The sequence below is a fragment of the Mustela nivalis genome (genome assembly GCF_964662115.1).
Source record: "Mustela nivalis genome assembly, chromosome: 2".
Lineage (NCBI taxonomy): Eukaryota > Metazoa > Chordata > Mammalia > Carnivora > Mustelidae > Mustela > Mustela nivalis.
In genome coordinates this window covers 20,833,628-20,857,867 of record NC_139021.1, presented here as the reverse complement: position 1 = coordinate 20,857,867, position 24,240 = coordinate 20,833,628, and the positions used below count along the sequence as shown (strand labels likewise).

General features: G+C 44.6%; 1 protein-coding gene across 4 annotated transcripts in view; it reads right to left on the bottom strand.

The window, feature by feature from the left end:
- Nucleotides 1–24,240, bottom strand: part of SAMD12 (sterile alpha motif domain containing 12) — a 378,982-nt gene that overhangs the window by 45,868 nt on the left and 308,874 nt on the right. Inside the window, exons 5-6 of one of the 4 annotated variants that reach the window (XM_082721795.1) lie at nt 17,511–17,607; nt 3,310–3,427 (exon numbers count right to left, since the gene is read on the bottom strand). The exons of 2 other annotated variants lie outside the window; for them this stretch is intronic. In XM_082721795.1, the coding sequence (XP_082577921.1) occupies nt 3,397–3,427; nt 17,511–17,607 (128 nt within the window). In that variant the 3' untranslated portion in view covers nt 3,310–3,396. Of the gene's footprint in view, nt 1–3,309; nt 3,428–17,510; nt 17,608–24,240 lie in introns of those variants that run through there. One more of the 4 variants, XM_082721797.1, reaches the window with a different exon arrangement.

Genomic DNA, 24,240 nt, shown 5'->3' with positions numbered 1-24,240 from the left:
TAAGAAGTGACGGCACCAGCATTTGACCCAGGCCTGTTTGCAAAGTCTAGTCTCTTTGTACTCTGCTATCCTCCTTCTTTTGAAGAAACAATCAGGAGGTATACAGCAGCTACCTTTGGGGAATATTCAATAAAAAAGGACCAGCTGACAAACCATTCTCTTTTGATATTTCCCTCATTTGGGGTGACATGTTTGTGCATTTATCACAGAATCTTCAACTTGTAAGGGAAACTTCTGAGAGCCTCTAAACAGGAAGGTCTTTTTGCAATTGGGATGGGGGTGGGTGTGGTTCAAGGTGAATTTGATCAAGAAAACTTAACCAGGATAAGGGAAGTGGGGACTATTTTCAAGCGGAGCTCGTCTAGTGGAAGGGCGGGAAGCAGCTGTAGGAGGTGGTCAGCATGGAGGTGGAATCTGCAGGACGGAAGAGAGGACCGTGGATAAAGAGGGGCATGGATACAGATGTGTCTTTACTTCCAGGAAGGCTCAATTTCCTTTAGCTGAGCGAATACGGATTGATGACCTACGCTGCATAGAGCAAACACTGTGCTACATGCTGGGAACCCAAAGATGACTATGGCAGGGAATGCAAGACTATTGGGAGCCTAGTCTAATTGGAAATTACACTGAATGTTGCTGATGGCCTCCAAAGTATCTTCTCCCCTTACCCCTGCTTACAAGGACTTGAACTTCTCAGCCACAGAGTTCTGGCCAGTGAGCAGACTCCCACCTCTTTTGTACTCATGATCGGTTTAAGGATGGGCACCCGTCTTTTCACAGACTCAGTCGGTGAAACCTCAGAACTTTCATTGGCTGGGGAGGAGAACAGAAATTCTTCTCATCTGGATACCAGTGAGAAAACTTGGCAATCACTTTGATACCATAAAGGGCTAATCTGAGGTTAAAGCCAGGAAGACAGGGCCAAAAGAAATATATAAAAACGAGGCCCAGTGATTCTACAAATCTCTAGATCAAACTATACCTGAAGCCTGCTACCTCTTTTCATGTATGTGGACCAATATATTCTAGTTTGAGTTGGATTTTCTGTATCATGCAGCAAAAACACTATGATTTAAGGAAATATAAAAAGAGATCATTCCAATATCATAAGGTGAGCGCTACAATTAAAATATGAAGAGAGTGACATGGGATTTTACAGGAGAGGCACTGACTCCAACTCTGGGATAGAAGGAAGCATTTCTTTTTGAAAAAATATTAATTTATTTTATAGAAAGAGGGAGAGAGGGAGAGAGAGTGCTAGCGGGGGGGGGGGGGCTGAGGGAGAGAAGGAGACTCCCCGCTGAGTGGGGAGCCCTACATGGGGCTCTATCTCATGACCCCGAGATCATGACCCAAGCCAAAATCAAGAGTTGGATGTTCAACCAACTAAGCCACCCAGGCATCCCAAAGGAAGCATTTCAAAGGGAATGATGAAGGTAATTGATGATTTTAACTGAGCTTTGAAGGATGAACTAGAGTTAGGTGGGGAAGAGTTTCAGGCAGAGGGAATCTTAGAAGCAAAGACACAAAAGCACGAACTGTATGATCTTTGCTGGGAACGTCAAAGTTTAGTCTTACTAGATGATAAAGTGCAATGCTTGGCTGGTTGGCACTGTGGCTGGACAGCAGTTTGGGTTTCACTCAGTGGGTGAAAAGGAGATAAGGTTTTAGGCAGGAGAGTGATGTCTTGATTTACATACAGCTGTAAGGTAGACGATAACATTAGAAGAGATGGGGAGCTCCTTGGGGGGATAAACTCATTCATACTCACTCACGACGCCAAACGGTACTAGGCACTCACTACAATGAATGACAAGGCACACAGACACAGTCCCTGCCTTTGCCAAGCTTACTGTTGGCTGAGATTCTTACAGAAGTTAAGGTAAGATGGTAAGTGGCCGACTGGGACAGTGTCTCTGCAGATAGATGGGGTAAGGGCATTTCAGCAGTGGATAACATGAAATTTATACACAGTAGGAACTATCTTTTCCTTACCTTACCCATTTAGAGCCTGACTCCAAATGAACCATTGTTTTCCTACACTGAAAGCCACTTCTGCTCGTAATACAGGGATCACACGGTATGATTTCCACAGTGACTATTTCAGTCTTTATTATTCTACATGGAATCCTGTTCTTACTCTTGGCTACTCTTGTATGGACATTGGCTCCAGCTACGGAGAGGCAAAAGGACCCTCAGCCCAGGTTCAGACTGATGGCCAACAGCACTGGGTTGGTGGCTTCATGAGGAGTGGGACTGAGAAGAATGTGAAGATTGCTCAGATTGATTTTTTAGAAGATTTTACTTATTTATTTGAGAGAGAGAGCGCGCGCGCACACAAAAGAGCACAAGGGAGGGAAGGGCAGAAGAAGAGGGAGAAGCAGACTCCCCAGTGAGCAGGGAGCCCAACTTGGGGCTTGATCCCAAAAGCCTGGGATCATGACCTGAGCCGAAGGCAGAAGCATAACCGACTGAGCCCCCCAGGTGCCCGTTAGTTAGGTGCTTCCGACTGATTTCTGATGTCTGCCGTGGGCGCAGGCAGATCTGATGGCAATCAGACTGCATAACGGCCAACCTGGTCTTAGCCCAGTGTCTGTTTTGACCGCTATCTGATAACACCATTAGTTAGTAGGTGACTTTGCTTTTTTAAACATCAGAAGATATACGCCTTTTTCTGAAATGTAAGCTCCACAAATGGAAGCCAATTAAAATATGATCAGTACTAACAGAAAGCCCCAGAAATCTCTCTTATTAAAACACCCTTTAAAGTTTTTAACATACGCTTCTCCTTAAAATACTCAACTCACTAAAACAAATCCATTGTAAGATAAATACAGCTATGAGCACCTCTTTATACATGAGAATCTGTTCACGCTCAAGGACCATCCGTTGAATGGAACTGCTCTTATTGTCAAAATACTACTTGCATCGACAGTTATTTCATTTTATTGAAAAGGAATATACATATATATCCATACACACACATATTTTTCTTCACCAGCAGTTTTCTATTCTCATAAATCATTTTAGAAGTCCTATAACAACAGCAACTCTGAAAATATTTTGTATTTTTGAAGGCAAGAAGGATTCTTCTTTTTTTTTTTTTTTTTTTTTAAAGATTTTATTTATTTATTTGACAGACAGAGATTACAAGTAGGCAGAGAGGCAGGCAGAGAGAGAGAGAGGGAAGCAGGCTCCCTGCTGAGCAGAGAGCCCGATGCGGGACTCGATCCCAGGACCCTGAGATCATGACCTGAGCCGAAGGCAGCGGCTTAACCCACTGAGCCACCCAGGCGCCCAAGAAGGATTCTTCTAATGGCAGCTAGCTTCTCGCTAATAAAAGACACGCAGCCATTCCCGGATTTCTGGTGCTGTTCAGACGCTCACAGGCTCTCTTCACTCTTGCTGGAAGCAGCAGCTCCAGTCCCTGACAGAGATCACAGATGAAATGCGAACTTTAAATAGGATGATTTTTCAACCACACTGTGAACTTCTGATGGAGTCATGGGTGGAAGAGGTTTGAGGTCCAGCCTGCTGCTGGCCTCATCACTGACTGGGTGACCCAGAGCCTGTTAGCCCAAAGGCCATTCCGTTCTCCTGGTGTTGGGGTGGGAGGCCTGAGGGGAGGCTGCAGGAGAAGCTGCGCAGACCTCCCTGTGTCTCAGTTTAGGTGGCATGTCCAGCCTTTGGGGCAGGAGGGACAGCCAGTTAGGCTGAATGGGAATGGCCTCGATCCCACGGAGAGTGGTCTGCGTCGGGAGGCGGGGCACGCCGGGAGGCCCGCGCGCCCTCTGAGTGTCCAGTCCCTGGTCCGTGCAGGAGGCTGGGGTAGGGGGGCATAGTGCAGAGCTGGAGGGCCCTGTTAGAGCCCTGGCTCATTAAACACCTGCTCATCACCTTAAGCCTGCTGTTTAAACTCCGAGTCTCACTTCCCTAACGTTTAGATTGGAAAGAATAAGAGGGTTACATAAGGATGAAGTAGAGTATTTTATATCAAGGACCCGGAACAACACGCATCACGCAGCGGGCGCACGATGCACGGGAACACCCTAGCTTGCTCAGTTCCCCTCGTGCCCCCCCAAATAGCCCAGGGCTTGAAGTGTGGAATGCTGGTCAGGCAAAACACTGAGAGCAAGTCAGTCAATCAACTGTCTTTCCTGCTAAGCTGGGCTCAGCTCTAGAGTCAAAGACCAGGTCTGTGCTCCCCAGCCCTGTGTTGTTTACTGAGAGTTACGGGGTCTCCTCTGTCTACTGCTCCCTGGATCTTACTACCCCCACCTTCTCTGCGAGCGCCAAAAACCTTTGCTTTTTGGGTTACTCCTGCTTTAGAAGTTCTATCCCCAACTACTTCTTTGGCGGAATGGAAATTTAGTCTTCAAACCTGTTCTGCACTGCCAGCCGCAGAATTAAAAGCAAGCACCTTCAATGGGGGAAATTAAGTGTATTTGATATACCTGTACATGTATAAAATTGGACCCAGCGTCCACTGCGTTTGCAGGCTCACATGAAATGCTTTTAGCTCTACTCGGCACCTAATACCTAATTCGAAACTCAAAAGGGGCCGACCTCAAAGACCTTGTCTTGTACTGATCCTGAGCAAGGTGATCATTAGCCACGAGCCGGCATCATTTTCTGTTAGAGTGTCTCCCCATGCACACAGTGTAATCGACAGCTGAGTCTTCCTTGGGGAACTAAATATTCAGTTGGCTGCATTTTCATTAAAGAGAGAGAGAGAGATAGGAGGGGGAGAGATACTTCAATTATAAATATCTATATTTCATTTTACATTCTCCTTTCTGAAGTTTCTGAGCCGGGCTCTGCCTGGGCACTGCAGAGGGCGGACCCTGATGTCCGCGTGTGCATGTATCTTGGCTTTAAAGAAGAGGCTAAATGAAGATCTGTCCTCCACGTCTCTCCAAGTGCTGCCATTCAGCTCCTATGGAAACTGTCGTCCTGTTCCCCTCCCTACGTTGTGCATTCAGGGCACTCGTGCACCTGGTAAGAGGTAAAGACTAGGGAAGATGAACAGAGAGAGAGGGGCTGGGTCAGGGCGGCGGCTGCCTGGCGGTTTTGTGGATCCCTGGACGACCAGACCCGACCGTGGAGGCAGGGGAGCTCATGCAGAGAGGGGCTCAGGTCCGATCCCCTCCGGACACACATTAAAGCCTTCCTTCCTTTACGGTCCACAAAGGCTGGTGACTTGTCCAGGGTCATTTCCTTTGGGCCCGGGGGCTACTCCTTTATCTGGATTCGGGTCAGGTACCCTCCCTCCCCGCCCAGTTCCAGCACCCCTTCTGCTGCCTTGCTTGCTTTCTGGGCTCCTGCTCCTTTCTCCCCTCTGACTCTTCTCATTTCTCTTTCTCCTTCCCTCTCCTTTCTCTTACCTCTTCTCTTTTCCTACTTCCTTTTCTCGGTCTTCCTCCCTTTTGCACAGTTTCTCTTCCCCCACACCATCCTGCCCCCTCTTCCCTTCATCTAGCAAATACTGATCACCTCTTAAGGGCCAGCGACTGTACCAGGCACGGGCAACCCACGGGCGGCCCACGCTGTCCCCTCCTCCTAGCAAGCTGAAGGCTGTGCCAAGCCTTCAGAGGTAAGACAAGTCCCACCCTTTGTCCTCTTTGGGACCCTGGCTGCTCTGCCAGTCTCCACCGCAGGCCTGGGCCTGTGGGACTTGCTACGGAATGTGGCCCTGGGGTGTGCAGACGGGGAGCACAGAGAAAGAAAGAGGAGCTCCCTGGAATGAGAAGCTGAACCAAGTACAGGCACCTCCGGGCAGCCCTGATGGTGGTGGGGGAGAGGCTGGAAGTTCGTATCAGGGAGGTGGGAAAGCTGCCTTGGTCAATGCAGCTGCTTTGGCGAGAGATGGGACGCCGGCTGGATATTTCTTTGTGAGCCAATCATAGAAAGCGCACATACACACAAACATAGCCAGTCTTTTGTGTGTGCTTGGGAATGGCTGCTATCTCCATGAGAAGCCTTGTGGAAGGGCACTGGGCTGTTAGCACTTCCTCTTCATGGGCGTGCAATCTCGGGTTAAGTCCCATGTGCTGGTTGATTTCGTAAGTCAACGTGGCTGGGTCACAGGACGCCCAGATGTTTGGTTCAACACCTTCTGGGTATGTCAGTGAGGGTATGCCTGGATGAGATTTTCACATGCGAATCAGGAGGCTGAGTAAAAGAGACTGCCCTCCCCAGGGAGCGTATTGCTCATCCAATCCATTTGAGTTGGGACATCAGTCTTTTCCTGCCTTCGGACTCCTGACTTGGCCTAGAACTTAGGCCACTGGATCTCTTGGGCTTCCAGCTTGCCTTCCCAGCTTTCATATTGTGTGAGTTGATTTCTTATAGTAAATCACCCCCCCTCCCTGCCACCTCCGCCACCGCCGCCGCCGCCACCACCTCTGCTCCTATAGGTTCTATTCCTCTGGAAAACCCAGAATGACACATTAACTTATAAAACTCAGTTTTCTCAGTGCCAAAATGCGAATAATGACAAGACATATTTTGTGCCACTTTTCTGCAAATGGTTCAGTAAATTATCTATGGTAAAATACGATAAAGTTCTATGCTATGTGTTCTTTTTTTAAACTCATAACTTTTATTTATTTATTTATTATTTCCTTTCAGCGTAACAGTATTCATTGTTTTTGCACCACACCCAGTGCTGCATGCAATCCGTGCCCTCCCCAATACCCACCACCTGGTTCCCCTACCTCCCACCCTCCGCTATGTGTTCTTATTTTAAACGAAAATGCCCCATTTTCTTCTTGTACTTATGAGGCGATCCCATATAGTCTTTGTATCTCATGGCCTAGCAGGTTGTCTTGCACATAGTAGGTCCCCAGTTTGCCTTGGGACTCATAACTGGTGACAGCAGGAACTGGGGATGTTTATGTTCCTGCGGCTGAGATGTGTGCTCAGACTGGGGATACATTTTCCAAGCCCCACATAATCTCTGATGTTTCGCATGTGTTCAGTTAGTTGAATTAATAAATGAATTAACCAACTCATCTATTTGTCAACCAAGGCCAGGCCCCAGAAGAGGAAGATAATCTGACCTATGGATAGGACACTAACAGGAAATAGAGAGGTATAGTATGTGAAATCAGACCCACTATTCTTAATTCTTTTTTTTTTTTTAAAGATTTTACTTATTTATTTGACAGACAGAGATCACAAGTAGGCAGAGAAGCAGGCAGAGAGAGAGGGAGGAAGCAGGCTCCCTGCTGAGCAGAGAGCCCGATGTGGGGCTTGATCCCAGGACCCTGAGATCATGACCTGAGCCAAAGGCGCCCCCCAGGCACCCTCCACTATTCTTAATTCTAAAACATTTATCGTGTACCTGCTGTGCACCAAGAAGACAATACCCAGAATGGAAAATACAACTGTTGGGCTTACAGTTTATAACTGTCCCCTCTATTAAAAAGTTCTTACATTTCAATCTCATTGAAAGGTTTCCATTGTATCAAAGAAAACTGTCTCACTTTCTAGAAATAGGTGAAGTTGAAATGATAATGACAACCACCACCATGACAATAATAAAGCTAAAACCATAGTCTCTTGCCAGTCAAAGAGATTCCATCTATGTGAAAATCGGCCACATCTGTTGTGGGCAAAAGATAAAAAATGTAGAGGAGGATGGTGGGAGCAGGGGGCCAGAAACCACTCGTTTCAGAATATAACAGGTTTTGAAAAATCATTTCCATCAACCGCCTGTATGTCAAGTATTAGGTTGCATCGAATGCCTGTACCCTGGGGTCTTTCAGGCCGGGGCTGCCTGGAAGGTGAACCACAGGTACAGAAATGGCGGTGACGTAACATCCCGCCAACAGCCTTTATCAGTGCTGCAGCCTCCTTGCTGGAAACAAGAAAGTTCCAGAGATGATGATTCATGCCACATAGAAGGAGACAGTGAGCTATGTTGGGAGGGATTTAAGAAATATCCCCTATGTCATCATTGGTCTTGCCACACCAGGCTCTTTGGAGACAATAATTAATAACACGTATCTAAATTGTTTCCATTCCTTCTGTCCTGGGGGCCTTGCTCCTTCCTCCTACACAACCGCCACCCTCAACCCACCCCTTTGCTTCCCATCACAAATGAGTCACGAGAGTCCCTCTGCTTCCTACGTGATCACACCACGTGACGAGCCTTTCGAACACACCAGGGCCCAGGGCATGTGGGTGCCGTTCCTCAAACTTTCCACCACACAGCTCGGAACTTGTCTACTTAGTCTCCTTGGCCTGTGTTTTTCTGTCTTTCGAGGGCCCTTCTCTGAGATTTGCCCCTTGTTCCTCTCCCAGACTGATTTCAGAGGCTGTAACCGACAATTCTGGTGTTAGTTTCCCCCTTGCTCATCTCCTCCTTCAAAATGATGCCTCCCACTGAGGGTCTTAAAGATCAGGTATTTCTATTCCTTCCCTCTGGTTTCTCATATTTTCCCCGCAGTGACTTCCCCAAAGGTTCTCTCAATCCTAAGGATCACAATGGGCCCCAGTTTTATTGAGTTGATGCTTTTGTAATCTTGATACCTGCTCAAACTTTGGGAAGAGTCACCTTCAAATTGATCGCTTAAGCTGCATCATCGTGATGAAACCTGTACGAAAGGAGGAGCAAACTGGAGGCGGGAAGATCAAATACACCTGAATCTAGAATGAGCCAGGTGTGTGCCTTCTTTACTTCTTGTCTCTAAGAAATACACTTTGTGTTCCGTTCCCATGATAGGAAGACATTTTAGATTAGGAATAAACAAACACATACATAAATAAAAGGAAGGGACCGTAAATCCTGGAGATAGCTCTTGTTGATGTTTTGATATCTATTCTTTCAGAATTTTTCTGGGTTTAGTGGCTATAGGATACATAAGTAAATAAGTAATTATATACATATACATATACACACGTATTTACTTACTATACAGAGAACTTAGTCTTTATAACTAGTGCAAACATATGTGGTTAGCCTACAAGTTACAAATGGGCTATGTGTTGACAATGTTTTACATTTACTATGAGAAGACTTTTCTTTTCTTTTCTTTTTTTTCCCTCATTGAAACAGGCCTCTTCCTGGTGGTTAGTTTCCTAGACCAGAACTCAAAAACTAATTTAACCTATGCAGGATAAGAAGAACTTCATGTAGTAGAAAATGGACAAAACAGAATCAGAAAACCCCTTTTCCAGTTTTAGTTCTCCCATTCCCAAATAAAGCCCTACTACATGTCAAGTTTCAACCCAAAGCAGGTTAAGGCTAACATGGACAAAGCCCTCATCAGTCCATCTTCAAAATAAAGATAATAATACACATCTCAAAGGCTTGGAGAGATTCTCTTAAATCACAGATGGAAAAATGGTGAGCACCTAGCAAGGACTCTACGTGATTATGAATTGGACAGCAGGATCGCTTTAAGATCTCTGCATCTCTTTTGAGCCACAGACTCATTGTTCAATTTTTTTTTTTTAATTTTAATTTTTTCAATTTTTGTAAATTTAAGGATACTTTGGATTCGAGCAGATCACAAGAATTCAACCCAGAATTTACCAACTGCTCTGCTCCCACCTTGGCCTACGCATCGGCCCTCATCCCTCATTTCCGGATAGTTTACTACGAGCCCTGCCTCATCTGAACTCACCTCACACCACTCCCCTGTCTGCTCCCACTCTAGACACACTGGCCTCAAGAAACTGCCGCAGGTTCTGTGTAATCATCTCCTCAGAAAAGGCACTCAGAACCACTAACTGCTGCTCTTTCTTGTGAACGTAGATAAAACAAAGCTAAGTTTTCCGCCATGTTCCAAAGTCACTCCATGTAGTCCCTCCTCCCCCCAAGCTCTATAGTCTCTGGGGAGGCTAAATGCCACAGAAGCAATATCTTTCACCCACAGCCGCCCATGATTTAATCAGGCCCCTTCTGCCAGAAAGATGGGCAAAAGTCACCATAATGAAAAGAGCCATTAACCCAGCCCAATTAACCAGTGACCTATCTGAAATGTCGAGACTGCAGAACCCAAGGCAAATAGAGAGATGTTTTCATTGCCTTTTTGAAAATACAAATAGATGGTTACTCTGTTGTAAGATTTGTATTTTGAGGACTGGCCATTTTCCTGACTTCGGCCTGGTCGGATTGTTTGGATGGCTTCAGCGGAACTCCTTACAGAAGTGACGGATAAAATCTGAAAGTCACAGCACCCCTGGGTTCATTCCTTCAGGAGACGAGATACACTGGGGTTAGCATGGACCCCGGGACAAGCTCTGAGGGTGATCTCATTATCAGCATGATCTCAGGTTTCATATTCTCCGGTGGAAACTGGGCAGTTTTGGCCTCCTTTCTCAAGGGTCTGGCTGGTCCAGAATCACCATCTGGAAACCTGTCACCCCTGGGGACTGTTAAGACCAGTCATGACCTTGAGAAAATGTAGCAAGTCGAACGTCATTCCTCCGGCGGTGTTTAGAGTCCTACTGGACACTGATCGCTTTCTCGTGATGCACAGAACCGTTCTGAACCGGAATGCTTTCCTCGGCCCTTGCATAGCACTCGGGTAAAAGTTCTCCCACAGGTTGCTTTATGCTGGTGTGACGGATCACTCCGTGCTATAGGAGACAGAAATAGCCTAACAACATGGACGAGTGAGCTGTCAGAGACCCCTGAGATGCTACCCGCTGGTGTCAGGCAGACACGGAGAGTCTTAACCTCCCCTCGCGCCCAGTGAAAAACATGAGCACTGGCAAAGGAGGAAATCAAGGGAGGCGGACTGGTGCTGCGAGGCGGACTGGTGCTGCGAGCCAGAACCCGCGGCCATCCCCAATCAGTGCTCTTTAAAGAGAGCTGTGGCAGAAGAGGAAACACGCTGACATTCAGTCATTTTATTTTCCTGTCTCTGGGCCTATTAGGGCTCCCTCTTTATCTGTGACATGAAAGATTAGCCTGTGCTTTTGCGACAAACCGCTTGCCTCATCTGGAGTTTTGAAGTCCTTATCTTTGGCTTGCCACACCTCACAGGAGTTTTTTTTTCCCCACAGACAACTGGAAAGTGGGGTTCTGTTCTTGTTCCTCCCGGATGGGGTTCCTCCCACAAACACGGCCTACTGTGTGCTCAGGACCACCCCACTAGACCAGGGCTCAGACCCTAGACTTATTTTGTTTCAGGTATCACCGATGTCTTATCGACGTACGCGATACCAGGCTCTGTGCGGCCTCGTAGACAACCGAATGATGTACTGCCCTCCCTATAATTTCTAGACGGAAGCAGGAGTGAGGAAGGTGGTGGGAAAAATCAAAGACTCATTGTTCTTCGAAATGTTGCTTTGCAATTGGCAGGCAGGTTTCAACTGTTATCAGACACCCACCCCCTCTTAGTTCATCCGAAATCGAGGCTATGGGAAAGCTGATGTTCCTAACATCCTCCAGTCATATTCTAATAAGCAGGATGACACCAGGCTTACCTGGCAGACGTCCCTGACGGCAGAGGAGCTGGGAAGTGAGAACAGGAAGGCCTCTGCAAGGCTCCCACGGACCAAGTCCATCTGGCAGGCTCCTGCACACCCTAACTCAGGGACTGTTGATTCTCATTTTAGATGCGTTCTAAGAAAGCTGGCTAACTGCTTTTTAAATCCTGAGCAGATTAGAAATAGCAAATTCGTACACTTCAATGCTTACGGGAAAATGACAGCTGTCAGCCTCACGGGGAGAGAGGGAGGGAAGAGAAAAATGCATGAAATGCAGGCACGAGGAACGACACGACACAGCAGACCAGGGGCGTGAGCAAATACTGCTAAGCCATTTTAAAGATTCTATGATGGTTGCAGCCAGTATTCTCCTGTAGTGACTCAGGAGCCTGTGTTTAACGGGTAAGGATGTGACCAACATATTTTAGAAAGATTTCCATCTAGAATGGGTAAGGAAAAGGAATGTTCAAGGCAGTGGTTCGCAACCAGGGAACAATTTTGCCCTCTAGGGGACATCAGGACGTCTGGAGACATTTTTGGTTATCACAACCAGTCGTTGGGGTGGAAGAGGGGGTGTGGGCACCGATGGCTGATGGGCAAAAGCCAGGGCTGTTGCAAAAATATCTTTAAATGCATAGGACAGCTTCCCACCCCCCAGGTATTCTGGGCCCAAATGCAGATAGAGCTGAGAATGAGAAACCCTTGTTAATGGAACATCACTGCATTATTTGAAAAATTCACTTATGTGGGAGGAGGAGGCATCACTGCGTCTTACCTGTCAAGTTCTTTATACCTGTCAAGGCACCTTTGATCTGTTTGATCTCCACAATAATCTCACGATTATTGTGAGATTATCGTGCAGTGAGCACGATTTTCACTTTCCAGACTGGGTGGCTGAGATGCGGAGGGTGAAACAGTGTTTCCAGCAAAGAACAGCCGTCCTGACTCCTCATCCCGCCCCACAAAACTGCTGCTCTTTAGATCTACTTATTTCCAGGACCAAAAGGGAAGACTCAAAATAGTAGTCCCTGTTAATCAATATCAAATTTAATTGTAATAAATTAAAATGCAGTCTTGGGACTCAGGTTCACTTGTTCCTTCATTTTCCAAAGAGCTCTCGAGCACGGGCCGTGTGCCAAGTGCTGTCCCTGGCACGGCTCGCACAGAGACGCCTGCCCTCAAACAGCCTGCTGGGCACAAGAATCACCTGTTGCAGGGATTCGGGGCCATGTTCTCCACCCGTGCAAACAAAGCCTTGCAGAATCCCAAATCTTTCCCCGGGTCCTGTATACCTCACGCTGGAGTCACACCTGATTTCTAGGCAGGCTTTGCATATTTGGGTGATTTATAGATTGGCCTTTTCCTCTGCCCCTTGTGCTAGTCCTCCTTCTTCCTCTGTCATCTGGCGAACTTGGACTCGTTTTTTTTTGAGATCCAGACTGAATGTTCCCTAGGACCAGAGCTGGTAGCTTTGTCATCTGCGCTCTCTTATTATTCTGTAAATAGCATACCATGTTAATTATTATGGGTAGTAAATTTATCCGCTTGTGCCTTCTACTGTTACACTGAGTCTCTCGAAGGAGGTCCCGTTGTGCTGATTTTCCCCTCTGCCCTTTCCAGATCCTTCTCCACTCTGGTCTGTGCTTGGGGAGGCTGACCTCTGTGAAACACACAAGGGCGCTCTCTTCCCCTCTGGTGGGGGTGGGGGTGGAGGGCTTAATCCTCTTTAGCTGCCTCCAGAGCAGGCCATTCTGGATTGCCTAGATCTCACTGCATGAGGCCTATGTGTGCCCTAGAGGTGGCGGTTGCCTACCAGCCTCTCTCCAGGCTCCAGGCTTTACTCCTTCTTCCCCTTGATCATTGAGACCAAGGGGCGGTCACGGCTCCCCACTGTCACGATGGCTGGGGTACAGCACCATCCTCTGTGACTTTATCTAAACCCAGTCCATACATTCACAATGAGCTCCTTTTGAAAACACTCCTAAAATTACAGAATTTAACCAAGCCACTTCTCTCCTTTTACAATAAGTTTCCTCATTTTAACATCCCAGTACCTAACAATATACCTGGCCCACGGAAGATGTTCAACAAATGTTTGCTAAAAATGCAAATGCACGAATACAGATGTTACCAAAAATTTTTTTTTACCATCACTCTTAGAATTTTTCATTTGTCAAAAGAGCTCCTCTCATCAAAGGCTTTGATTTCCTCAGAAGTAGCGAATTACATTTTTGAACTCGACTAGACACAGTACCACTTATTAGCATTGCTGTTCTTTGTCGTTTTCAACTTTCAGAAAACAGAAAGACGGTGACGTCCGTGTTTCCCCTAGAGCATCTAACAATTCTCCTTCTGAGCTCTTCATTACGAACCTCAAACACAAAACAAAATCAAAGCACGAAACTCCTGTCCTAACTAAGCCCCGGTCAGAAGACTTCCACCTCTGAGGATGCACATGATGACAGTTGGGTAGACAAGAAAGGAAAAAAAAAAAAAAAAATCCAACAAGCCTCTCACATTTCAGCAAAAGTTTTCACCCAAAGCAAATATGACACATTAAATGAGCATCAGCGTCAAAGACCTTCTTTTGGAGCCTCGTTGGTAGCTGTGTTTTCTAAGTTAGCAAATGCCTGCTGTTAATGTGAAAATTGGTTTCAACTTAATTTGGCAACCAAGAAAACACATTATTTTTTTTGTAGCTATTACGGTCCATAGTTAGCACTTTCCCATGCTGTCAGTGACTTGTAGAGTTAATAGTAATTATAGCTACTGACCATTTCTGAAGTTTTGGCAATAGATGATGGGTTCTGTGCTAGAAACTTCGGGAAGGTGATCTTCACGACAATACTCCAAAGTGGGTACCATCGTGCTGCTCTACAGGGAACCCAACTAAGCCAGGGGAAGGCCACTTGCAGAGGTGGGGTTTAAGCCACCTCTGCTGACTCAGAAGCCAGAATTTGGATGCTGCCCTTTCCTGATTGGGAGCTGCTCACCCAGAGTATGAAAGAGAGACACACAGACCCAAGGGCACCTTGGATTTTCAGTCCACTATATACCAGTCCTTTTGGTGTGGAGTGTTTAACTTTCATTTCAATCTGTCCAAGAAGACCAAATCACTTAGTTCTGAGAGTTCTGAGAGAGTGGGTAGGGATGATGCTAAGGAAGAAGGGAAAGAGAAAAAAAATTTACAATGACTGAGAGAGAGAGAGAAAAAAAAGAATATTTAAAAAGCAGGTACACAAATTTCCAAAGGTAAAGTGATTTCCACCCGGTGACAAACACCATTTTTATTTCTGTTAAGAGAGAAGAGCTAGAGAGAGAGACGGAGAAAGCTCAAGGCTCACACTCACTTGACTGTCTCTTTAAATGTTTCCCAGCACCTAATATATTACAAAGAAACTACAATGCAGAGCAGATGGAACCACATAAAGCAGATGCAGATCTGAAGCCTACATAGAGACGAACAATTCTTCAGTTAACAACAAGAGAATGAGGTGGCGGCACCGATAACATGGAAAGGGAGCAGCGTACACTGGAGAGAAGCTGCGGGGAAACACACACATTATCACAACGGAACAGTGCAAAAAAGATGATTTCATGGCATTCGAAATGACATCCCCTTATGTCTTCCTGGGGTACAACACAGGCTTCCATGGAACGCTCAGGAGGAAATCTGAACAACTGAAGGCCACGGGCAGGTGCTAATGATTGGAAACGCACGACCCAGGGTTTCAATGGACTTCTAGCAGAGAGCTCAGCTATTGCGAGCACTTTCTATAGTGCGGGGGGTGGGCTGGGCAGTAATCTTAACCGTGGGGTAGATACAGAAGAGATGCTCTTTCTCCCAAGGGTTAAATTTAAGGAGTCTTATTTTTATAATTCTAACACTTTTACTTTACAGACCTTTCCAAACATATACAAAAGTAGCGAGAATAGTATTTTGAAACCACACTGAGATCACCACTCTGTTTCCACAACCGTCGCCGTCTGCCACTCTTGTTTCATTTCTTTACTCCCTCTCTACTTATTTTTCTTGGTAATTTTACTTTATTTTATTTTCATTTTTTAAAGATTTTATTCATTTATTTGACAGAGATCGCAAGTAGGCAGAGATAGAGAGGGAGGAAGCAGGCTCCCCGCCGAGCAGAGAGCCTGATGTGGGGTCCGATCCCAGGACTCTAGGACCATGACCTGAGTCGAAGACAGAGGCTTTAACCCACTGAACCATCCAGATGCCCCTTTCTTGGTCATTTTAAACCAGTCTGGATGAAATGCTTTGTCTTAGTTTCTCTGTTTGTAAAATGTACCTACTTCCTCTAGTTGATGTTGGGGAGAAAGGCTGTAAGATGTTCAGCAGGAAATTCTGCAAAAGGAAATACTCAAAATGCTCATCTTAATTCTTATATATGAACATAATGGCAGAGGGTATGAAAGATGAGACTTTCATTGTCAAGTGTGGGGACAAAACAGGGAAGGACTATTAGATGCTTTTATGTTCTGACATTGTTTCAAGCATTGGCTCGTGGGAAGTGTGAAACTCTTCAGACACACGTTTAAGCAAAGTAACGGAATTCCGTTCCAAGGTGCAGAGGCCTGGAGGTCAAAAAAAAAAAAAAAAAAAATCCACGGGTTTTAGGGCTGGCTTTTTAGTTGTAGTATTGTCCCAAATGCCACCAAAAGATGAGGGGAAATGGCTGCTAGCTTAGAGGAAGTTGACTTCTATGTTGAAGCCAGAGCAGAAGCCCTTCACGAGAAAGACCCCAGCAAAGAGAAAGAGGAGCACATTTGAGAATATTCCAGAAGGATCTTCCGTGTAAATGCTTAGGAGATGCTGAGTAGCGGGTCCTGCCCAGAGGCAGTGCGGCACAGGGGAGAGCAGTAGGCCCAGCCCGAGAGGCGGTGGGAAAGGAGAGGGTATGCTCCGTCAAGGCGCTGACAGCCAACGCATAAACACTCCTTAAAAGTCTTGCATGAAATGGAAACACATGGACCCCTCCTCTCCTAAACCCCAAGAAGATGGTTTTAATCATGTAATTTGAAACTTCCTTTACTTTGTGAAAGCTAAAGCTAGATTCCGTGGCAGTGGAAATAGTGCCGCATTCTGTTGTCTCTGAACGTAAGTTTCAGTTTTATTTTCGGGGTGAGTGCAACTTTCTGGCTCTGTTTCTGAAGAACGCCCTACAGAAATCAACACCATCTCCTAGTGAACTCGCTGTCCCTAAGGGAAGTGGCTCATGGGTGACCACCCCGGCGGCTGGCTTTCATTCCATTGGGGCCTCCACCACCCTTAGAGGGGTCTCGGTGACATCAGCACTCATGCCACGTCCTGCCCCCCCTGCCCTTCCTGAGAGCCGCTAAAGGATATGCTCACACCTGGATTTCAGGCCATCTTTACAGAATGTTCCACCCTAACAGGTGTCCTTGTGGTTCAATGTAATGACACCAATAACCAGGTACTGGAGTTGTCTTTGGGTTTTTAGAACCAGAAAGGGAAGACAAAATTGTTATTATAGAAAACATTCCAGGGCAGAGGCCCATAAGGGAAGGGAGGGAATACTGCATGGGTAGAAATCAGAGAGGGAGACAAACCATGAGAGACTCCTAACTATGGGAAACAGACTGAGGCCTGCTGGAGGGGAGGGGCGGAGGGGGGTGGGCATCAAGCGGGGTGTGTGATGTAATAAGCACTGGCCGTGACACACAACGGACAAATTGCTGAATACGACATCGGACACGAATGATGTACTGTGTGTTGGCTAGTTGAATTTAAATTAAAAAAAAAAAAACAGCGAACATTCTACTCAACTTGGTGACCCATCACAGTCTTTGGGATACTCACAGCTGATCGCTTAGGATAACCACTACCATGAAAGTCAGACGGTGGCCCTGTGCGCGGGGGTGAAACAGGTGAAGGCAGAGGCCAGAGGAAGAAAATGAGCTGAACGTATTTGGAGTGACAACCGGAATCTCTGGGGTTGTGCCATGGGCGTCTGCCTGACGTTCCAAGTCTTTCCAGGGCAAACCCGAGGCATGAGACAGTGTACATTCCCCACAGCTGTTCTTACCTGGCTGGAGAACCAGCTGATGAAGAAGGGGATGATGATGAAATTTTATGGGGTTGGCAGCACTGCGAGGTGAGGACTTCAATGGAGACATGACCGCCTTTCGGAGAATGGGAAGGACCAGCAACAGAGTAAGGTTAATTCCTCAAGTACCTTCCTATGACCTCTACTATATAGCTCTTCCCATGGCCACGGCAAGTTTTATTATCCTGCACGAGGCAGGGCTCAGGTAAGGCTGCCGTTCCCTCCAATGCTGATTACCCGAGGGAGCGGAAATGGACATTTTTCCTAATGAAAACATCCGGGGCGCAGGTCGTCCCAGCGCTCTCATCACTACTCAACTTGCCAAGTATTCTCAACTCTCCTTAGGACTTGTACATCTTCAAAATGTCTGCAACTGCCTAATGGATTAGGACTTGGCCAGACGGCTCCAGGTGGCTAATAGGTAAAGCAATGTCTTGAAGAGGAATTCGTCATTAATTATGGGCATCTGACATCTTGATGTAGGTTTTATGAGATATGAAACACATTTTCACCAGACATCCACTGAAGCCTTATGACAGCCTTGAACATGTGGGACAAACTGGGCATAATGGAGCTTGATTGATTGATTGATTGATTGATTTTAGAATAGCAACACGTACGGTTGAGAGTAGTTTTTACAAGTTGAGGCTAGAAATTCGGGAGTCTAGGTAATAGGGAAGACATTCTTTCTGTACTGCTTCGGGATAAATGGAGAAGGATACAAGGACCGACAGAGCCCAAAGAGCAAGGCGAGAAAGAGATTCAAAACCAATTTTCCATATTCCAAGAGGAAAATCAAAGACATAAAATAAAACACTGCATTGATTGTGTGTCCTTGTTTTCACCTACCAAGTCAGCTGGAACTAGAGTTCCTCTCTTTGGGTCCATTCATTTGATTCAACACTTATTTAGAATCTATTAGTATAGCCAGTGATACGGATCAGACTCCTAACAAGTTCATGAACACTTAAGTGATCCATGAATGGGCATCAGGGACTCTGTAATTCTCTGCAAGTGTATGTAAAATCTGTCTACAGGAATTTTTCTCAAGAGCCAGCCCACCACTTTAATGAGATTAAAAGCCTCCCGACTGAAAAAAGGTTAGGAGCTCCGCATCCAAGGCGGTAAGACACACCAGGGAAAGTGAGAAGCGACTGGTCCCTTCCCCACTCGGGCTTCTTAAGAAAAAGGCATATGTCCGATTTATTCTGAAGGAAGTTGGTAAGAGAGACTGTTTCAAGTCTAATGATGTTACGATTCTCAGAAAATAATTCTTAACTATCTGTAAGACCCAAACAGTGTCCTAAAGAAGTATAATCAAAAGTGGAAGATAAATAAAAGCAATTGGAAATGAGATGTTTTGAGAAGGCTGAGGCCATCTGGTTCCCATTATCCTTAAGCTAGGATCCATCATTTCATCCGCCCCACACCAAGGGCATCACTTGAACAGCATGTGGACGGAGTGGGTTTGCTAGGAGAAGCATGAAGATGGAAAGAATATCATTCTCTTTCCTCCTCACCTCTGGCTGTGGGAACAAACACTAAGTTGGCTTTTCAGCAATACGTCCAGCTTATTTTTATTAATCAGTTTGAAATCAAGAAATAATATATGGATTTTTATTACTTTTTGGTGAATTTTATATCGAAGTTTTCTAGGCCTAATTTTAAAGAATTGTTCTACAAGATTTGTTATGAGAAACGTCCTCCAAGAGCCCTCCACCCACTTCCCTCCTCCCACAGCTGATTATTTTGGCATTTACTTCTTTTATCTCTAAATCACGTACTTACATTGCTACTTAAAAAAAAAAAAGTGTCCAACTTTAAGGGGTGCCTGGCTGGCTCAGTCAGTAGAGCACACGACTCTTGACCTCAAAGGTTGTGAGATCAAGCCCCACACTGGGTGTGGAGCCTACTTAAAAAAAAAAAAAATGGACTGACTCATATGTAGAATTTAAGAAACAAAATAGATGTTCATAGGGGAAGCGAAGGAAAAATAAAACAAGATAAAAACAGAGATAGAGGCACACCATAAGAGACTCTTTTAACTCTAGGAAACAAACTGAGGGTTGCTAGAGGGGAGGTGGGTGGGGGGTGGGGTAATTGGGGGATGGGCATGAAGGAGAGCACGTGATGTTATGAGCACTGGGTGTTATATGAAACCGATGAATCATTAAATCTTAACCCCTCAAACTAATAATGCAGTAAATGTTAACTAACTTAAATTTAAATAAAAAATTAAAATGTCCCAACTTAAAAAAATCTGATTTCACACTATGAAAAGGGGACAACTTCTTTCCTCTCTCCACGTCTAGGGCACATGTTCTTCCCATCCCCTATTCACCCCACGATGGTCATTTTCATTAAATCAAGATGCAATGTTTACATTATTATAGTATTCAGATGTTACCCAAAACTGAGCCCGGAGTAAACTACCATCACGATTCCTCCCCTGCCTGCCCACTTTTCCCGGGAGGTAAAATTATCTTGTTTCTTTTTTTTTTTTTTTAAAGATTTTATTTATTTATTTGACAGAGAGAGAAATCACAAGTAGGCGGAGAGTCAGGCAGAGAGAGAGAGAAGCAGGCTCCCGCTGAGCAAAGAGCCCGATGCGGGGCTCGATCCCAGGACACTGAGATCATGACCTGAGCCGAAGGCAGCGGCTTAATCCACTGAGCCACCCAGGCGCCCCAATTATCTTGTTTCTTAATGTGTTTGGTTTTCTAAATACTTATGGCTCCCTTAGGCCCAAACTCTTTCCCACTTATGTAAATATCCTGCTAGGACGTCTCCTACTAGGTACTCCGTCAATTTCCCCTTCCCAGAGAAGTCGCTTCCGGACCCTTGTTCTCATCTGTGCCTGATGCACTCCATTCCCAGAAACTGTTCTATCCTCTTCAGGAATAAAGCTTCAGCCGTCCGCTCGGCTGGGAGCATGGCAGTCTCCTGAACTGAGTGGAAGGAGTGGGAGACGAGGTCTGGGGGATCTGGTTGTTTCTCTAACTTTTCAACGATCTTCTTTTTAGCTCAGCTGTAAATAGCTTGGGTCTGCTAATGCATTGACCACCGGCCTGTCTGCTTTCTGGCCTCCAAAATGTGTGCACTGCCATCTTCCCTGCTGCTTCCCAGATCTTGACAGATTTGTGTCCTTAACGTTTGCTTTTGCTGTTGTTTTTCGGTGTTTTCTTTTTTTTAAGTGGACGACAGATGTAGAAGTGTGTATCCAACCTGCCGTCATTGTTTTTTGTTTGTTTGTTTGAAAGGTTTTATTTATTTATTTGACAGAGAGAGACACACAGCGAGAGAGGGAGCACAAGCAGGGGGAGTGGGAAAGGGAGAAGCAGGCTTTCCACTGAGCAGGGAGCCCGAAGTGGGGCTCAATCCCAGGACCTTGGAGTCATGAGCTGAGCCGAAGGCAGGTGCTTAACAACTGAGCCACCCAGGTGCCCCTGCTGTCATTGTTTTTGACAGTGTTTTAGAAATCAATATTAGCAAAAAACCCAGGCACATACTTTAAGTAGGCATTTCATCAACAGCTCTTTACAAGACAATCACCAACATATGCTTATCTGTTAACTTATAGGTGAAGAAAATGAGGCACTTTCTGCTTCAAATATGTCACTTGATAGATATAAATATAGATCACTTCATGCCCAGGCCCCTTCCCGCTTCACTTTCCTAATTGCAGGCTTCTGTAGAGCACTGCCTTCCTAAAAGTCTAGGGCTGCTTTCAGGTCCCAAATACCTGAGAATTGCTTCAGTCAATCAATACCTCTGTCATGCTCTATTACAGCTGATCAATATGGACATGGATGCAATGAGCTGGAAGCAAGATGTTTTATTCAATCAAGTTTTTGGTCTCTTTTATTGAACCCCCCCATATAAAACTTCTCTGTTTACAAAACTTCTATACTCCTCTTGTTTTATTCCAGCTAACAAAAATTGTTCGCATAAAAACACATGCACATGCTTCCTCCCTCATGGTTTCAGACTTTGTCCACCATATTGAACAGCTCTGGATCCTAGACTCACCTCTGCTCTTTGCGTGATTTTGGGTAAATCACTATCTCTATTGGTATCTCCCATCTGTGCAATAGGAGTTGTTAAAGCTCACAAACTGGTATTCCATGGGCCAGCAGACATATTTAGTGTGGCTGGCACGATAAAGGAAGTTTCTGGAAGCGATTGCCTTTAGTAAGAGTGGGGAAAGGGAAAGTCCTCCAAAGTTTTCTGCAGTTATCACTGCTTCCTCCTCTGGTTACATCACTAGGTTACCTCCCCAAATCCCATGACTTTTCCACTTCTTAAATGTATTTGAGTTTTTTCGCATGACTGTTCTGTCGTATCCCTTCCAGCACTAACCTCCTTTGAGTTTATGGGCACTGCAAACTCAATGCCCATGGCTTTAGCCAAAATACCCCAGGACCCTGGGGGCAGTGGAGGTGGACCAGCTGTAACCACCTAACGTCAGAAGGAGGATTTTATAAAATAAAGTGACCTTCCTCTCTATGTTTTTTCCTTTGATCAATGCCCAAGAACTAGCTGACTCGTCTTTCTATATATTTCTATTTCCTGAACAGACATTAGTGTCAGCAATACCATTACCACCCACTTTCTTTCCTCCTATCTCACTCTATGTGTATGTCATAGTTAGATGGTGAATTCCCAGAGGGTAGAATGATCTTGTTTGAGTTTTCATCTTTCTTTTCTAAATGTTTATTTGGATTACAATTTTTGCATTGTACATGCAGCACACCGAATGGAAACATTCCTCATTTTTATTTGTTTCTTTCTTCTTTCTTTTTCTTTCTTTCTTTTTTTTTTTTTTGAGAGGTTAGGAAGCCACAGTACATACTGTGTCCTGAATTTTATTACTTTTTAGAGGCTGGCTATTAAAAGGGAAATAAATGATACAGATATAAGATAGTCTTTCCTTGCAATCTCCTCTGTACATTCTTGGTCATTCTCTTTAGATCATACACTTGAGTTTATAATCCAAAAGACAACAACACTGACGTAAGTCCTGGATTATAGAAAGGACACACAGCGAAACAAAACAAAAACAAAAAACCCAGAAAACAAACAAGGATAAAGAAGAGGTATTTATACTATAAGCAGGCCAATGAGTAACTGCATCAGTTGAATATAATTATTGGGTAAGTGGGGTGGGGAGGGGTCACAGGCGTTCCAAGTTGAAGCCAAATGGAGCAGGGTTAAGTTATCACATCTCTCCTACCAGTCTGGGAAGCCATGATTCATTGTTGGAATCAACAACGCATCTGTTACCAGCTCAAGATATGGAAAATTATCACAAGCCCTTCCTGTATCCTTTCCACCCTGTTCCCCACCAATGTAATCAAGATTTTAAATTTTGCGTTAATCATTCCCTTATTTTTCTTTTATATATATAAATCATTCCCTTATTTTTCTTTTATATATATATATATATATATATGACATACTTTGAAATATGCCTACTTATGAAATTTACATAAACTTCATATAAGTGGAATGATACTGTACATGTATTCTGTGATTGGCTTTTCTGCTTAATATTATTCATCCATGTGGACACACATAGAGCCGGTCCATTTGTTTTCCTGCTGTATAGAAGGCCACTGTATGAAGATGCCACAATTGATTTATCCATTCTAAGTCAAAGGATAATTGAGTAATTTCCAGCTTTCTGCTATTAAAATCAAAGCTGCTATGAACATGCTGGTTGCCTGTCTCCTCGCATACAAAGTTATTTTCGAGGTCATGTGTCTTTAGGACTCATGAGCTAGCATCCTCAGTTTGATCCTGATTTTAAAGGGGTTTTAAAAAATATTTCACCATCGAATACGATGTTGGCTGTGAGTTTTTTGAGGGTTTCCTTTATCAGGTTAAGAAAGTGCCATTTTATTCCTAGTTTGCTAAGAATTTTTATCACGGATAAATTTACTGAATGATCATTTACTGAAAGATTTTCTTTCTGAGTATATACTGAGATGACAAATGGCTTCCTCCTCTAATTAGTAGATACGATACATTACATTAAATAATTTTCTAATAATGCACTAACCTTGTTTCCGGGGATAAACCAAAATTTATGGTATGTCATTTTAAAATCCATTGCTTAATTTGGCTTGCTAATGCTCTTTTTACTTGTTAGTGTTCTAGATTTTTGAAAGGTGTGTACTTTTATTTTCTCATACTCTGTCAAGTTTTGGATCCAAGGTTAATATTGGCCTTGTAGAGTAAGTCTGGGAATATTCCCACTTTTTCTGTTGTCTAAAGGACTTTATGTATTTTGGATTGACTATTTGGCAGAATTCCTATGGCAGACCTTCTGCTCCAGTGTTTTCCAGTAGGAAAAAAAAAATGACCAATTTCATTTCTTTCATGGTTAAAGGATCATTCAGTTTTCTTCTCAAATTAGTTTTGACAATAAATATGTATTTTTATAATGTCCATTGTATATACATTTTCAAATTTATCTGCCTAGTTTATAACTTTGCCTTATTATCTAATTAACTTCACGTGCATGTGTAATTAACGATGCCTTTACATCCTTTATGCTATTTGTGCAATTTCATTCTTTTCAATCTTATTGATTCATTATTCTTTTCAGAAAATGGACTTTTGATGTCGGTGATCCTCTATTTTTGTGTTCTACCTCATTAGTTTTTGTTATCTTAATTTTTCCTCATTATCTTTGGGTTTATTCTGC